General features: G+C 46.8%; 1 protein-coding gene across 1 annotated transcript in view; it reads right to left on the bottom strand.

Moving 5' to 3' along the window:
- Positions 1-15,770, bottom strand: part of rspo2 (R-spondin 2) — a 50,547-nt gene extending 34,777 nt beyond the window's left edge. The window contains exons 1-2 of the mRNA XM_034528986.1: positions 15,633-15,770; positions 14,998-15,320 (exon numbers count right to left, since the gene is read on the bottom strand). Of these exons, the coding sequence (XP_034384877.1) occupies positions 14,998-15,097 (100 nt within the window). The 5' untranslated portion in view covers positions 15,098-15,320; positions 15,633-15,770. The remainder of the gene's footprint in view (positions 1-14,997; positions 15,321-15,632) is intronic.
- Between the last annotated feature and the right edge of the window lie 1,643 nt (positions 15,771-17,413).

Here is a 17,413-nt window from a genome sequence, read left to right as displayed (position 1 = left end):
TAATGCTAAATCGTACATTACCTGTTTGGCACTTTGCTGTCACTTGCTGGAATGCACAACTATTAGAAAAGTATTTCTTCTCTCAGAAGGTACATTGTCTTCTCTGCCATCTTATTAAAACAAGGGTATGAATCTACTTCAGCTATCCAGAACATGTAACCCGTGCAGTGTGTATTGATACTCTCTGTCCTGCATCTCCTGAACCTGCAGCCGGTCCGACTGAGACACTTGGACAGCGAGTCAATCTGGAAACGTTCTCTGCACCTTTCGCACATCTGTACAGCTGAACTCATCGTGGCTCTCACCCCTGCACTCTCCCTCCAACTCTTTATGAAGACCCTCGCTTAGTTCACTTCCTTATTAACAACTTTATGATGGATTATGACTTAAATCCCATGTCCTGGGTCAAAACCCACATCTGGATCCCCTGATGTGAGAGAGACCTCATAATTCTTGTTTTGAGGAAAAATTGGAAATAAAAGGCGACCTAGTTGACCTCATCTCACGACGTGCGCTGCAGTCTTTCTGCCACAATGATGCACACTTTGACACTCGCGCCCTTGACCATGGCAGACATGTGACCGTGACGGAAAAAAAAGCTCAGCGGTCACGCAGGAGCGAAAAACATGAGCGAATGACCTCGATGTGGTGGTCAAGTAACAGCGTCGCCTCTTCACTGTGAGTCGCGGCCCCGTAAAATGGTTTTACGGTTCAGTCGGGCCTTTAAAAACAACGGAATATGTGTTTGACTCGATGTCAACATCGCATAAACAATGCGCTGTAACGATGCAAACATCCAGTCGGCTCAAGCGTTTCTTCCAGTGAAGGAAAAATCAATTGTAAAAGATTGTTTTTTTTTTTTTTAAACACTTTTAAAACTATAATAACTACTAACTGCTGCATTTATAGGTCCACTTTATTTTAGGTGGTGGATTTGATGTATTAATAGGACAAGCTATGAAATGGTTACCAAACCAAAAAAAATAATAATAATCACAGTATCATGCGTGGAACGTCTTCACTGAACCTCCACGCATGTGCTAAAAGAATAAAACCAGAAAACGTGTCTCTCGTATCGCCGCGTTTATGTTCCTCCTTTTCTTTTGTGGCGCAGTTCATCCCTTCGCCGTCTGCCTTTGATTGCCTCGAGGGTGATGCTCGCTTCATACGCCTCGGTTGGTCAGCGCAGGTGCAAAAGGACTTTACGATACTCGGGAGTGGAGGCGCTTTAGGAGTTCATCAATGACTCACAGGGATGGACTTTATCTCTCTCTCTCTCTCTCTCTCTCTCTCTCTCTCTCTCTCTCTGTCTGGGCAGGCACTGGAAGACGAGCATGTGGTTTACGTTTCTTGCCAGCTCTTCCTCTCTCGCCGCCGTCTTTATTCATTCTTTCAAAAGAAAAAGGAATGATGTTCTCGTGAAAGTAATTTTTCACTTCATCTCATCACCGGTTCCTCAGCAACTCGCACCGTGCCTAAGTGTTGTTCCATGAACGCAACATGATCTGAGATCTGTATTTTAGCATTTAAATACAGCTGCAAATGGAAATTGGTGGGTTCCAAGCACCATGGCAACTATGGATAAACTAAGCACTTAGACTTTGAAGGTTTTGAAACTTGAAAGTTACGTCTAAAGAAGTAAGATGATGAAATGATGACAAGATTGGACTTGGTACTTCGTGGCCTCTTTGACAATTTATTTTTGCCAAAAACACATTGGCCTTTAGCTGCAAAATCATAAGGAGTATCTCGTCGTGAGAGTCCAGGGATGATGCATGCCACATTGGGAAAAAGATCATCTCAACCGTCCGGGAAAATACAGTAGGTTTTATAAGTGATGGATTTGCATTGACGAGGCATCACAATTAAAGGACCTCAAGAAAAAAATGATAGCAGGAAAGCAAATAAATGATTAAAAAGTGGGACTTGAAAACAAAGTATGGAGGCGGCGCAAATGATGATCTGGGAAATTTAGTTGAAACATATGTTGTGGAATTACTGAATATTTCAAAGTCTTTCATCCCAAGAAAGCCTTACGTTTCTAAATACTTTAGAGGACAGAGAAAAGACAACACAGATGGATGTAAAGAACGTGATTTACTCGTCATTATATCTCGTATAAATCTGCTCCGTTCCAAGAAACTGCCTACTTTTCCCCCCAAAGTCTTTGACGGACACCAATGAATACAAACTAAGTACAAGCCGTGCAAAGTAAAAAAAATATTTCAATATTTACACTCGCTCAAATTCCACTCAAGCTGTGGGAGAAATGTGTTTTTTTCCCCCAACAGAGAGAAGAAAAGGGAAAAAAGAGGTCGGCGGAGGAAAAAGGTGGAGTGGCTCCGATTAGCCCACATGTTGGTAATTTATCACACATAAACCTCACACCTAATTTTCACACCTGTAGCTCAACGTGCTGCAAGTCTAGTAATTCACTCACACGCACACACACGCACACACACGCACACACACACACCTCCCACACACACGCACTGCTGAGCGGGACCTGGTCGTATAGGTTTAACCTCGGGGCGGGAGGAGAACGAGGACCTCGCAGGCGAGGATCAGTGGAAGTTAGCGGGCATGCTTAGCATATTTGCACCCCATGTAGCAACGCTCTGTCTCTCCCACCCTAAACCCCCAGTTCCCTCCCACCTTCCCCATTTGTCATCACCTTGACTAAACTCATCCCGACTTCCAGCTCACACATCTGAGAAACAGAAGAGTTGGATGTGGATTGCTCGTACTTGCCAGAAGGCACCACATACTGTAGCTGCAAAGCCAGATGGGAGTTAGATAGTCATGTAATGTTGAAGTATCACACTAAAAACAGATCGTAAACAAAAAGACTATCAAATATTGATATGTAAAAAAAACAAAACAACAACAGCGTTTTATTACTTCCTTTCGACTGGTTTACTGATGGGGAAAAAAAGAAAAACAAAGGGAAATTAGGAAAAGGGATGGATCATTAAGAGGTGAAATACTGACGGTGCGGAGTTGGATCATAAAGACCAGCAGGAGGTGACTTCCTGTTTGCACAAGCAGGGTGGGTCCTACCGCTGTTCATATGTACCCCACCGGATGCTATCGTGGGGTATGAGGCTCCAGCCACGCTAATTCTGTGGACTCCGTTTAATGAAATGATCTCAGTCTACACTTTTTGAAAACGCATGTCACATACACGCACACTGGGCATTCGCCTGGCGGTGTAAACGGGAAGCAGATTTTTTCTACACACTGCAAGTTGGTTGCGAAGCACGGCGATGGACGTAAAGACGGACTCGCTTGATCGACTAGGTCGAAGGGTCACGTGACGAGGGCCGCGATGAATCGGGGAAGGACGATCTAGGGGTGGAGGCGTAATGCCAATGTAGATACCAGCAACGTTTCATCAACCCCTTATTGCCGTTGTTGAAGTCCCAGATACGTTGAGAAACCGAAGGCAATCGCGTCTCGGGTTCACAACATCATATGGAGCCGCTCGTTGAATTCAATCCAGCTGTGTTCACTGTATGTTTCAAGCGTCTGCTGGTTTACTGCGATGGTACGAGCTCAAAGAAAACTGGAATTTTCTGTGATCTGGGCCTCTCAAGTGCTCTCTCCTTTAAGTTCTGGGGCCGTGGCGCCTCGGATCCTCATTCTCCTGTAGACGGATTCGAGCTCGCTCTGGTATGGTAGCTATCGATCGTACCCTCCACGTCGTTGACCTGTCCTTTCATGTCCATTTCCGCCAACTACGTTTGCGCACTCCGTCGCACTCGGACCAGTTTTCTTCTTGGGGGGGGAGGGGGGTGGTGGCCGTGACTCCTCGATCGCGCTTTTTACATTTGCCTATTTGATGATTCTTTCATCAGGACGAGAGAAAAAAAAAGAAAAATCCTTCGGCACACTAGAAGTGTTGAGCTCTACATGTCTTGTTTGTTGTAAATAAATAATAGAAGAACCGGGTGGTTAGCGCGAGCAAAAATAGCGAGTTCCATCAACAGAAGAAGAAGAAAGAAGAAGTCATACACTGTTTGACAGTTGTGATCTATGGGAAGACTAACTGACTAACTGCCTCCACCTCCCCTCATACCGATCTGAAGTCTGCTGCAAAGTTCTACCTCTTTAACCCTTTAACAAGACACAACCTCCCACCCCCTCCGAGCACAAAAGGGAGATGTGAGGTTAGAGCCAGGGTCAAAAGTGGAGTGCACCACAGGGGACAGACATGGTCTCACTTTCACACATGGTGCCTGCCACAAGAAACTAACAAAACCCTAAACATCAAAGCCTTGTTTGTCTTCCCCCACCAACCCCAACCCCCCAAAAATGGGATGGGTCCAATATCTTCAGGACTCTCACAGGAGAAGAAGACAACGTTGCTTGTTTTTCTTGCCTAACTGAAGCCAAAGCAAAAGGCCACACTTTTACTTGATCCTCGTGGTGGTTAGAGAGTTAACTATTCGACTAATGCTAATGTTTAAGGTGCCGCTAGCCAATATGCTGTTCCAGTTGTTTTTTAATTGTGACCATGTCTTGAACAACAGCTAAGTACAAGCACACAAAGACTTTAGCGAGAGGTTCATCTGAGGTGTTTCACATGCCTGTGATATACAGTTTGTTGTTTCCAGACGAGAGCCGTCACCTTCTGCTCCGGCAGGTGTTCTGGATCACATCTGGCACTCATGTTCTCACACCACCACAAAAGTGCACCCGAAGAGGGCTGGCACCGACTGGCATTCTTAACAGAAACCGGCTTGTGTTGGCTCTGAAAGGCCACACTCAGCCATCAGGAGTCCACATTTCTTTTCTACGCTGCCCTTTTGAGGGAGACTTGGAATAAATGCTTTCATAAAGTACGAGTGGCCTCCGCGCGGGGGCCAAGGTGGAGAGCACATAAAGCGAAATGAAAACGACGACTGTGGTGCAGAGATAATTTCCTCTCAGTAAGAGTACAGCGTGCGCTGCTGCTGGCTGTGGAAATGTCATCTGTTGCCACAAACAAAAAAGCTTTGGTATCCAGGTGAGCCAGAATCTAACGGAGGAGAAACAAAGACCTGCTTCCAAAATCTCTGGGTGGCGTGAGGTCGCTAAGTGTATCATTGCATGCGAGCAACGGATGCATGGAGCGGTGCCTGTCTTGTGCCTACACGCCACAGTGTTTACTGCAAATAAATGGGGAGCAAATTTTGGTTGTCATGTATCGCCGGTTGTTACAACATTGCTTTGAGGTGCCGGATGTGCCCGAGATCTATCTGCCATAACTCAACCACAGGAGCTGTCGCCTCCTTCTCTAAGCAGTCAGGGGAAGAAAAAAAAATAAAAAATCTTCGATGCAATCTCGTATTCTGCGAAAAAAAATAACCCCCCGACATTATGTAAACTACACTGCTGTGGCCGCTCATATGCATCTGCTCTGCGATGATGATAACCAGCCCCACATTGTCCATTACACTTCACTACTGCCCATTACTGCACCAAGGCAGTACCATCTCTGAAGCCATTAGCTGGTAAACATGTAAACTACATGTGACCCCTGTCTATAGATACCTATTAGTTATGACTCCTGCTGGTGACAGCTGTTTACACAGCTAAGGCCGCTGCTCCTGAGACCTGGCCCCAGTCCAAATAAAATAATATCCAGTTAAGGAGAAGTCAGCCAAGATGTAATACAAGTGCAATAACTCGAAAGGGGGGAGTGAAGGAATCTGGGAAATGTTAATGGACTTCTTATTCTCTCAAAAGCTGTATACATTTAGTTCTAGCATTCGTCTCTACCGCAGCCTTTGTTTCATTGTCTGGACAACTAAAACACGATTAGTGAGAAACCCTGGTGGAGAGAGAAAAGTCAAAGCAGCACACCACAATTGATGTCCTTTTTGACAGAGTGCAACATAAAAAATGTGCCCGCGTTAAAGTCATAACAAATAGACTGCCGCCATCTCGTCTTACATGATGTGGCGGCCGGAGGCGAGCACGAAAACACGCACGGGCTTAAGTCAACACAGGCAACTTACACGACACACACGGACCACAGACGCACAACAACGGGCCCAGACGTGCACCGCCTTACAGCGAACGGGGGGCCAGGGCCATTCCTGGTGGAACCCGGGCCCAGTGGTGGAGAATCATCTCGGCTTGGGAGAGCACGTTACAACTAGTTACCACCGCGGTACCCGTACGTTCAAAACGATACGGTTTTGCATATGTGTTTAGTATCGATTACTTCATTAAAATAGCGCACTCACTGCTGCTGCGCGCCTCCCTGTCATGCTGCCTGCACGCGTTGACTGCAAGGGGGCGGGCTTCCCGGCCGCTCACAGCACCTAACAGGCAGGGCTCACTCACGGGGAGACAACATGGCGTCAAGTGCCGGAGCTTTTGCAACTGTCAGATGCCAGAAGTGAAATCTGGAAATACTTTGGCAACATTGCAGACAGTGAAGGAAAGCCCACTGACACACAGACAGTGAAGGAAAGCCCACTGACACACAGTGAAGAAAAGCCCACTGACACACAGTGAAGGAAAGCCCACTGACACACAGTGAAGGAAAAGCCCACTGACACACAGACGGTGAGAGGAAAGCCCACTGACACACAGACAGTGAAGGAAAGCCCACTGACACACAGTGAAGGAAAGCCCACTGACACACAGACAGTGAAGGAAAGCTCACTGACACACAGTGAAGAAAAGCCCACTGACACACAGTGAAGGAAAGCCCACTGACACACAGACAGTGAAGGAAAGCCCACTGACACACAGTGAAGAAAAGCCCACTGACACACAGTGAAGGAAAGCCCACTGACACACAGACAGTGAAGGAAAGCCCACTGACACACGTAAAACAGTCATTGCCCCGGTGGCCTCCTTCTCCGTCAAACCCTTCACCCTGAGTGGAAGCATCAGCGTTTATCGAATCTTCGCCCATTTTCACCCAGCTGTATTTCACTCATGCAACTCAACTGCAACAATCATGGAAGCAAAAACTCCACGTTGTAATTGGATGGACAAGACGTTGGATCCACCCACTAAAAAGGCTGATTGCCAGCAAGGTCGCCGTTCAGGTCTGACTCGACTCAGACTGTAAAGACGTCTTATCATATCGTATTATCCTAACCTTAAGGATGCTCTAATAAATATTTTAGAGATGAACAATGGATCCAATGACTTTGTGTAATATGCCACTCCAGTGCGCTTGTTGAGATTTTCCGCTCATTGTTTTGGTTTTACGACCAGGAAATGTACGGTTTTAGTTCAGTCTCAACAGCTAAAGTGCCACATATTTCTTTCAAGAGCTTGTGGAGACCAAACCGCAGCTAGTATATCAGATATTGGACTTACATTTTCCAGAAACACAACGCCAATTTAACGCTAACGTTGCTCTTCAGAATTTGCAAAAAATACAAATAGAAAAAAAAGAAAACTGCTTGCTAACAAGTCAGCCCGTATAAACTTCGTGGGACGGTGATATCTCAATGATTTGTCGCGGGTTCGACCGTCCGCTGTATAAATCAAGCACCGTCACCTGGGGCTCGACATCTAGGATGCATCGCGATTTAGCTGGAAAGTTGTGAAAAGACGGACGGAGGCGCTCGGTTATCCCAGACGCAGCTCATCAAGACGAGCGGCGGTTATTGTGGCGTGAGCTTGAACAACTCCGGCGGAACAAGCGATGCACTCTGCTGCCCTGGGGCAAATTATTACTGGCTGTAGCTTCAATTCTGTGATTGATACGACAATCATATTGCTTTGCTCTGATAAAAGAGCCGTGTATGTCAAAACTCTGGTCTGTGCATCCTCTCTTTCCATCACTTTGCTCATTCTATCCCGACCACATAAATCGTAAGGGGGCGACCCTTTAAGACACCCACCCCCATTCACTCTCAGCCTTCCTCTCTCTCCACAGAGCGAGTCAGAGAGACAATGAGCTCAACGGCGAGGCCCAGTAATGACTCCCAGCCTCGTTCCTGATTAAAAACACACCGGGTGCTTCTGCACTCCGCAGGCAGCCATGAGGCCTCCCTTTCCTCACACCACAGGGCCTGAGAGCTGTGAGATAGAGGAACAAGCCAGCCCCACGCACAAGACAACAAAACAAAAAAGAAAGGGGAAAAAAATAGGAAAAATCCAGCGTAAGCTTTACTGACTGTAACAGTCAAAGCTCTTGTTCCAACTAGTCCAAGCCCAATTCCACGGGCAAGTCTTCATTTAGTCTAAGGGGTGCCCAATTACCTTCATTAACCCCACAGTCAGCCGAAACCAACACAAAACCCAAACAAAACCCGTCTCGGATACATCGGGGGCGGGGTTAAACCATCCCGTCACATATTTGCACGTCTTTTAAAGCGGGTTGGGTTTTATCTTTCACACGACTGCTTCATCCCTTTCGGTGGAAGATTGTGAGGAGAAACTCAGGTGCTCATGTTTATGGCTAAAGTACTGAAGCGCATCAATTTTGCTTGTGACTCCACAGATGGACACAGTCAGAAAGTCAAGTGTGCAACCGTGGGGGCGGCTGCACCTTTTACCTTTGCCTCTCCACGTCCATACTTGGGCCGCCAAATTACAGGCGAGCTGCGCAGAGCGACTGTTTATTGCATCTGACCAGCCCACTTCCTCTTCATACCAAAGGCATTGCATGCTGAGCTTTATTTTGATGTGGCGTGTAAGCATAATTAGAGGTCCCATAAAAGCAGGGAGAAAAAAAAAGTAGTTGTGTCCATCTGTCGAGTGTTAAAGGGTGTGCACGGGGGGGGTAAGCGATCGGAGTCCCATGCCTCGCCGCTGTGAGAGCGAGCAGGCGGACATTCAAACAGGCATTGATGCGAACAGCCCTTAGCGCCAAGCTCGAGTCGGTATGTGTGTGTTTTGTTTCTGCACACGTCGGTGTATTTTCTCAAGGGGCCTCCTGGAGTTTCATATTTCCAGGCCTTGCAGATCGATGCAAAATAGGTAACTAGTCGGCACGCATACACACACACACACACACACACACTGACATGGCAAACAAGAGCACATACAGAGCGTGGCCTTTTCCAGAAACAGTAGACATGAGGCAGCCCCACAAGGGCTCATGGACCTCAACGTCTCACCAGCTCTTCTACACAAGGTAGGGTAGGTGGGAAATCAAATGTAAGGCTAAATGATCAAGTTGCATGCAAAAAAAGTTTAAAGGAAGCACACAGATTTACTTTCTTGCCGAGAGGTAAATGAGAAGATCAAAACTCGTCTTACGGTAAATATAAAACTACTGCTAGCAGCCGGTTAGCCTAGCTAAGCATAAAGACTTGAAACAGGGAAAACAGCTAGCTTCATAATACCAACACCTCTATAATTCACGAATGGACACGTTAGCGTAATCCATACAAAAAGCTATTTGTAGTTGTAGATGTGGTCTTGTGTGCGACTATTTTTTGGCGGGTATCAGCAACTTCTTGCTCCAACTGCTCCAACCCCAAAAATAGACTAGTAAAACAACAAATTATCATAATATTTGTGTGTGTTTTAAACTAACCGGATATAACGGTTAATCTGTGAGCTTCAGAAGTCCCAAGTAGGTTAACTTTGGATAGTGCCAGGCTAGCTGTCCCCCATTAATCCCTTGCTTTCAGTCTTTATGCTAAGCTAAAAAAAAAGTTGAAGTTTGATTGAGCTACTTTATTTAGTAAAGAGCAAAACAATTATCGTGTTTAAATCATTGGTGGGGGGGGGGGGGGGGGGGGGGGGGGGGGGGGGGGGGGGGGGGGGGGGGGGGGGGGGGGGGGGGGGGGGGGTAAATACAATGGAGGCCTATTGTGCCCCCATTACCTCAAAACAGCTCTTCCCCGATTTCTTTCAGAGGTGTGTATTAGTAATGTGAGAGCTAAGTAGCCTGGAAGCGCATTTGAGTGTAAGCCAGGGGCTCCATCTCCGGCTCTGGGCAGCTCTCCTACCTGTGAAGCCGTTGCATGAGTCATTTAAAAAATAAAAAAAAATGGTCCTTTTGTGTTGTTCTTTTATGTGTGGCACCTAGAAATGATTCCCACATTAGATTTCTTTGTTTGTTTTACGGCCCAATAAACTTGAGAGAATCGGCCCAAATTGGCTGGTCATATTTAGTAGCTTTATAAGGAAACATTTTACGGTGTAATTGCTTTTGGGGGAGTAAGCAGATGGGGCAACGCGGGCATAGGTGAGGGCCGCAAAATTCGCAAACACTGACGTTTTTTTTTTTTTGTCTGCTGCTCTGCAGTTTCCGATCACCGTGGAGCGTATTATTAAAATATATATATATATATATATATATATATATATATATAGATTTTATTTAATAAGTTCCTTTTTTATTTCAAATTTCCGGAAAAAAAAGAAAGAAAGAAAGAAAAAACATTCCGTTTTTACAGGGTGGTTAAAATGTAGCCTGAAATAAGCCCATCTGTTTGGCATTTAGCTTCGTCAGCATATGGGACGACAATGCTTGAGCGTAGGAGAAGACTAGATCCTCTCCTGTCGACCAATCGGAAAAAAAAATGAAAGATGGAATCGTATCCTCCACTGCGAAATGATGGATGTGCAAAAAAAAATGTTTCAGAACAAGCTTCGTCGTCCCATGAAACACTGAAACACGGAGCAACAACCCCCCCCCCCCCCCCCACACACACACACACACACACACACACACACACACACCTCTCACCTCCATTCACAAACCTGCTCACTTAAAAACACGGGATGAAGGATCTTTTTTCGGCGACTCGCTTCATGAGGATTAATCGAACCGGAGAATGCATTGTTCTTTTTGTCTTAGGGGGAAAACAAAGACAAAAGAAACGGATCACCCTCTGCTTTGTCACGTGGCGCCCAACAGAATCTCTCTCTCTCTCTCTCTCTCTCTCTCTCTCTCCAGTAGAAAGTTCATGCCACTGCATGTTTTTCTTGTTTTTTTCCCGGCAGTGTAGCATGGCACGAGGCGCACTGAGGAGCCTTTCACCGGCTTCATCTGATACCGCTGTGACTCGGAGCCGGAGCCGCTCTACGGGCCAGGATCGACACGCATGGGTTAGTAGGTCAAACAAGGTAGCTAGTCTTTCGACAGAGTTCGGAGGCCGGGGTCAGACTAATGTGATTTATCAATACGCCGCATAAGTGAATCATTGTCCTTAATGGCCGTGATAATCCCCGAGACAGAGCGTGGACGGGATTGGTCGAGGGGGTTTTGAGGCGGTGCACAGGTTGCTCTGGACTTGATGTCTTGATTAGAGCATCAGGAACATGCACCTGCGGGGGGAGTCCGTGTATCTCCCCCTCTCAAACACACACACGCGCATACACACACACACACAGATTTACACCCACGGGAGGCTTGGCTGATGGGGCCTGGGAGAGCAAAGACAGAGCTCTGTTCCTTGACGCCGGAGCTCAGGCTCAGGTCAAGACTCGGCTCGCTGTAATCCCTCTCAGGTGATGCTGTTCACATTCAGCCGTTACCAGCTGATCTGCTTAAATATGCCTTCCTCCTCATCCCCTAAAAAGCCCCAAACCTCTCTCCTCAACCAGCGCCACCACCTCCTCCCTGTTGTCTCAGATCAGCGTTTCCTGGAGGAATAAACAAACTGCCTTCTGTTCTTAATGGAACGAGCTCCCATCACCTGGATTGAGAGTGCCATCACGTGAGCGAGCCTCGACAGACGTGTCATCCGCGTGACTTTTTCCAAAGGAAAGGCTGGTTTAGAAAGGCATCCTCCTCCTCCTCCTCCTCCTCCTCCTCCTCCTCCTCCTCCTCCTCCTCCTCCTCCTCCTCCTCCTCCCCGTCAGACACTTAATCGAAGTGGCGCGTTCCAACATTAACACTTACACCACAAACCTGGGCCTTTGTGCGAGAGCGTTTCGGCACACTGAGTCCAGATTTCCAGGGCTTCAGAAAAGAGAGGCCACTGTGTATGAATGACTTATCTGCATCCAACGAACGCTCTCATTTTTTCTCAAATTCTCACATCCCAAAAAGAGTCATTCGACATAAGCCTTTCCAAATCAATCCGATCCTTTCGCTGTAATATCAACAAACCACGAAGCCTATCAAGTTTCCACGCTCTTTTAAATACTTATATACTTTTTTTTTGTTTTTGTTTTTTAATGGGATTCTTTGTTGAAAGACGGGCATATTCAGCATCAAAGCACAGCAGTTTTGTCTCAACAAGTCTGTCCCTTCAGAAACATCTGGGAACGCTGTTAAAGTGACAGATTACGCAGTATGAATATGATCTGAAACACGCTGGGAATTCAAACGTGAGTTGACGGTATCGCGTGGCTACTTTTCACCACCGCCATTACCTGTTTAAACGTCTCAGGGCCCCACTGTGCGTCTCTGTTCCTCCAGGCAGCCTTGGTAGTCGAGTCTGATTTTATGTAGTCAGCAGGTGGCATCATTAGCCAGAGAATAAAAAATGAAAAGTAATACCCTTGTGACTAGCTATGATATCATAGAAGGGCTCATTGGTACCATTTTCGCCGCTTCTAGTGGGCGGCACAGGGGGTAAGGAGGTGTAAATTGAATATGTTTGTGTCATCTGTTGTAACATTGGGGGGAAGCTTAAAAAGAAATGTTGTGTGTAATATGCACAGTTAACGAAGCCAAATGGGAGGTTGGGTCATGCCACATGAGTGAGACAAGATCGGCCCAGAAACCGCACGAAGATCCCAATCTCACACATTTCAGCGCAACGAGCGTTTTTTTTCCTCCTCGACGTCGCCCCGTAATTAGAACGCCATCTCCGTCCCTTGCACCTCACTCGCTCGTGCGGCGGCACGCGCTCGGTGTAGCAATGGCGATAAAAAGCTCTTTCATGCTTGTAAAACATAATATTACAGACATTTGTTAAATTATGCAGGATGTGTTTTTGTCAGCCATAAAAAGTATTAAGCCACGTCTGAGGGAACCGGACTGTGGCCAAATTGACTTTTTCTTTTGGGGTTTTCTTTTTCCCTAACGTGCCTCTCAGCACTCCTGAGCGGTTTCGGATAGCTCCCCGTGCATGCCGGACTGGGGGGGGGGGGCGGCTGTGTATAAAGCTGTCACAGGAACCTCGGGGGCTAGAAAAATGTTCAAGCATTGCTGGGCCGATATTGGACAATGATCTCTTACACATGCTCCTTTCAATATAACCGTGATAAATAAAGGAAGGAAGCAAATACCAAAAACTTGGCTGGCTGCCACCGCTCCATAGAATGGCACTTTTGGCCCAAAGTGCTGTTTTCTCGCACCCCTCCGCCCCCACCCCAAAAATACACACACACATGCACACTTCCAACACCACTGTAAGGGCAAAACCTGTACATATTTGCATGGGATTAGTTTGACAAGTGTAACATCCGCTCCGAGAGCTGGGGGGGGGGGGTATTATAACAATGTGTAGCTTATAGTGCTCAGCCTAAAGCTGTTCTTGAGGTCAAATGTGTAAGTTAACCTCTTGATCTCACCCCCATTGGTTAGCCCACCCCCTTTCTCTCTCTCTCTCTCGTTTTCCTCCTCTTTCTTCCACACACCACAGACAAATGTTGCCGCTTGACCATCCAACACACCCCGCAGATTTAGGCAGACCTCACCCCCCCCACCAAACCCCCAAAAAAGAAAGATTGATCCTATACTCTGAAAATTCCATTCCCTCTCGTATACGTACACTGTCTCAGATCACACAGTCCTCCAGAGAGAGAGAAACACACGCAGGGGCTGAAAAAAACCTGTGTGTGCCAGTACCCCGCAGTGATTGCCTGATTATTTGCAGATGGGCAGTGGAGGGCTTGCAGAGTGTGCAGGTCCCCCCCCCCCCCCCCCCCCCCTGGCACGCAGCACAACTGCGATGGCCTCACAATTGTGAAGGAGTGTTTCTACTGTACTGACCCTCCTCAAATAAAATGTCCACAAAAAAAAAAAAAAGAGTCCGCGACATGTGCGCTATTCTGACCCCTCTCACGGTCACCCCTGAGGTTCGTGGCCGCGTGTTATGTCACTGGTGTGTGTGTGTGTGTGTGTGTGTGTGTGAAGGACTCGGCGGGGGCCACTTTGCTAATCCCACTGTCTCCCCATTCATTGGGAGCATGGAGTAGTATTTGCCCCCCCCCCCCCCCCTCAACTCCTGCGACTCCGCTGAGCGATTGTTATGCGGGTTTTTTTCAAAGTGGTTATGAGATCAATTAAAAGCAGCTTAGGGGATGTGTGCAATTCATAAGTCAGAGGAAGGGGATTCCGTATCTATTCACTAAATAACTCCCAACAATACCCCCCCCCCCCCCCCCACCACACACACACACACACACACACCCCTCTTCCCCACCCATAAGCCGCCCGCTCTCTATGGACCGATCCGCACCAGCAGCGTTTTTAGCACTTTCACATGTAAATAATATCGGGAGCCCCTTTTGTTGGGGCCACAACTTCGGGAAGTGGCGCTAACAGCACGTTTTTTTGGGGCATCCTAGTTTCAAGTACAATTATCCGATCCCAATGACGCAACGTGTGTTTTCATAATTCACTTTTTTTTTGGAGAGAGCCACACACACAATTTTACGCACATTTTACGCATTAGCTAATGCCCCGTTACACAATGTGGAAAAGTGTTTCTTAAGAGGTCAATAAATCACATCGGATGCTGCGACACTAAAGTGTGGCTTACACAGTAAAATAAAAAAATATATAAAAACAATATCTGTGTGAATTTCTGGAATGTTCCCGGAATACAATTTGCGTCGGATCGGCAACTCTCACCTGTGAGGTTTTTCTTATCTTTTAAAAAAATAATTAATTAAACGGAGATGGTCATCAATATATATATATATATATATATATATATATATATATATATATATATATATATATATATATGTTCAAACTTTCCGCCAACTATGGTCGCGTTTAACAGGATGCGCGTGAGCAACCTTGTTGAGGACCCCCCCCCCCCCCCCCCCCCCCCCCCCACACACACACACACCTGGATGGATGCTGCTCTCAGACCTGCGGGCTACACAACCCCGTCTTACCTCGCTTGTTCCTCCTCCAGCGGTGCGACGGCGCCTGACAGTTGCTGTACTCCATACAGTTCAATACGATCAGGGCAAATGAGAAGAGTCGAAACTGCATCTGGACGGCGATCTGTTTGTTCGGACTCCAGTTAAAAAAAGAAGAAGAAGCAAAAAAAAAAGAAAAAAAGAAAAGGGTGCCGGCGCGGCTCGCGGTGGATTCTCTGACTTTCTAATGTCCTCCTCCGGTTCCTCGGGTCGTTCCGCGAACGTGTCAAACATCAGACGAGATGCGGCATGTTCTCTGGCCGCCGATGGAGATCATTTTATGAAGCGCGCCGGTGCTGCGGGGAGAATGACAAAGGAGGTTACTGTGTTAACAGTGTAATGAAATCAACACCTTCCTAAACAGTGATGCGTGAGGTGATAAGTAAGGGGGTGCGGAGGAGGAGGAGGAGGGGGGGGGGGGATACAATATTTTTTTTTTAAAGAAAAGAATAGATCTTCTGTGTGTTAATGTGTTGGAACAATCAAAAGCAATGCGCGCTGCTCAAACGCCCCTTTCCCTCCCCACAACAATACACACATAAATAAATACGCGCAGCCGTGCGTAATAGTCGCCAGGACGCTCCGTGGAATAACGCGTCGGTGTGTACCTTGCATCAGATGAAGTGTAAAATCCGCTCCGGTCCACTTTTAGGTCCCCTCTGAGTGCAAGTGCGGCTCGGCAACGCGCAGCATCCCTCTTTTGTGCGAGAAACTTGGTGTCTCCAGAAGGGAACAGGGGTCCGAGGAGGAGGCAAAACACACACACACACACACACACGCGCACACAAAAAGGTGGTAGCGGTGAAAGGAGGGGTGGGCGTGTGTGAGGGGGGGGGGGGGGCTGTCCTTTCCTCCCCTCTGTTTAAAAAAAAAAGAAAAAAAAGCTTAGATTCCGTTTTACCTGCGTTACCTCACTCGAGCTCGGTCCGTGTCCCGTACGGCGCGGCGGAAAAACAAACTCACACGTGTCTCGTGCTTTTTTTCTTTCTTTCTTTCTTCTTCTTCTTCTTCTTCTTCTTCTTTTTTCTTCTTCTTCTTCTTCTTCTTCTTCTTCTTCTTCTTCTTGTTCAGAGCTCAGAGCCGGTGGGTGAGTCCGCTGAGGCTGAGCGGTGACTTGACTCCCGACTGGTCCTGATGCTTGCTGCCTTTTCTCCTCACATGGAGCCGCGCCGCCCGTCACGTGTGGAGACCTCTATAGTTTGGAGACTGTCCTCGTATTTAAGATGTTGAGGATGACATTTAGTGTAGTCTGCCCCCACCTCAGGACCCCCCACCCCCCATTCCCCTCCCCTCCCTCCGCGCACTGGTCGGCGCGAGGTCGCCTCTGGGTCCTAGTGAGCTGGAAACAAGAGGGAACAAAGTTTGATTTGTAAAAATGATTATTATTATTTTAAGGGGATATGGGATTGCAGCTTTATTCTTTAGTCTGCTTTTTCAACATCCGGAATCTTCCTTGGGGATGCCAATTCAAAAAAAGTGGTTGGCTTGGTACGCTGTCTTTTTTCTTTATGGGTGGATAATATACATTTCTAATTAAAGTGCAGAATCTCAATTGTAGAATTAATTCAATACAAATAAAAAATAAAAAAAAGATTTAAGTGAGTAATTGTGACACCGTCAATCTAACTATCTGGTTCAGCGTACTGCCCCCCCCCCTCGGAAATGAATGATACTCGTTAGGGAGGCCGTAATTGCCGGGACGTGAATAACAAGTAAGAGGGGTCTTTCACACCGACTGACCAAGGAGACGGTCAATAGAGGGGGATACCCATGTCCCAGAAGGTATCTCCCCCCCCCCCCCCAGTTACCTTCATTCAAGCACCAGCTGCGACGGTGGTTTTATGGAAGTTGGTAATAATAAAGACAAATTGTTTAAAGGACAAAAAGGCATTCCTGGTAGTATTCATCAGCAACTGCTCCCCCATCCTGGTCAGTAATACAAGTTGTGAATGCAATACCCCCTTCAGCCACTAGGTGTGGCACTTAATCTTTTATTTATTTCAGGAGATGATGTGTGTTATATAGTCCATGTCAGTTATTCCTCACCAAAGAAGTAAAGAACAACACATTTATGGGGACAGGATGATATTATCATTATTATTAATAATAATAAAAATAATAATAATAATAATAATGTGATGTGTGTAAACCTGCAGTCTGGTGGCACCTCCGACATTCTCCAGACCTTTGAGATGACAAGACGTCATTCTTACGCGCTTTTGAACACCAGAGAAACCAGTAAGACGATGTCTCCCCTCAGGCAGTGAAACATACAATCACTCAAACACACAAGTTCAAGTTTCCATTTAGTCACTGGGAGTGATTGAAAAACATATGCGGGGGGGGGGGGGCAGTATATGTAAAGAAAAAAGGAAGGCTCGCGGTCGTT

Source organism: Cyclopterus lumpus, chromosome 25, assembly GCF_009769545.1.
Source record: "Cyclopterus lumpus isolate fCycLum1 chromosome 25, fCycLum1.pri, whole genome shotgun sequence".
Lineage (NCBI taxonomy): Eukaryota > Metazoa > Chordata > Actinopteri > Perciformes > Cyclopteridae > Cyclopterus > Cyclopterus lumpus.
The sequence above is the reverse complement of the archived record's forward strand: the minus strand, read 5'-3'. Positions and strand labels throughout refer to the sequence as shown.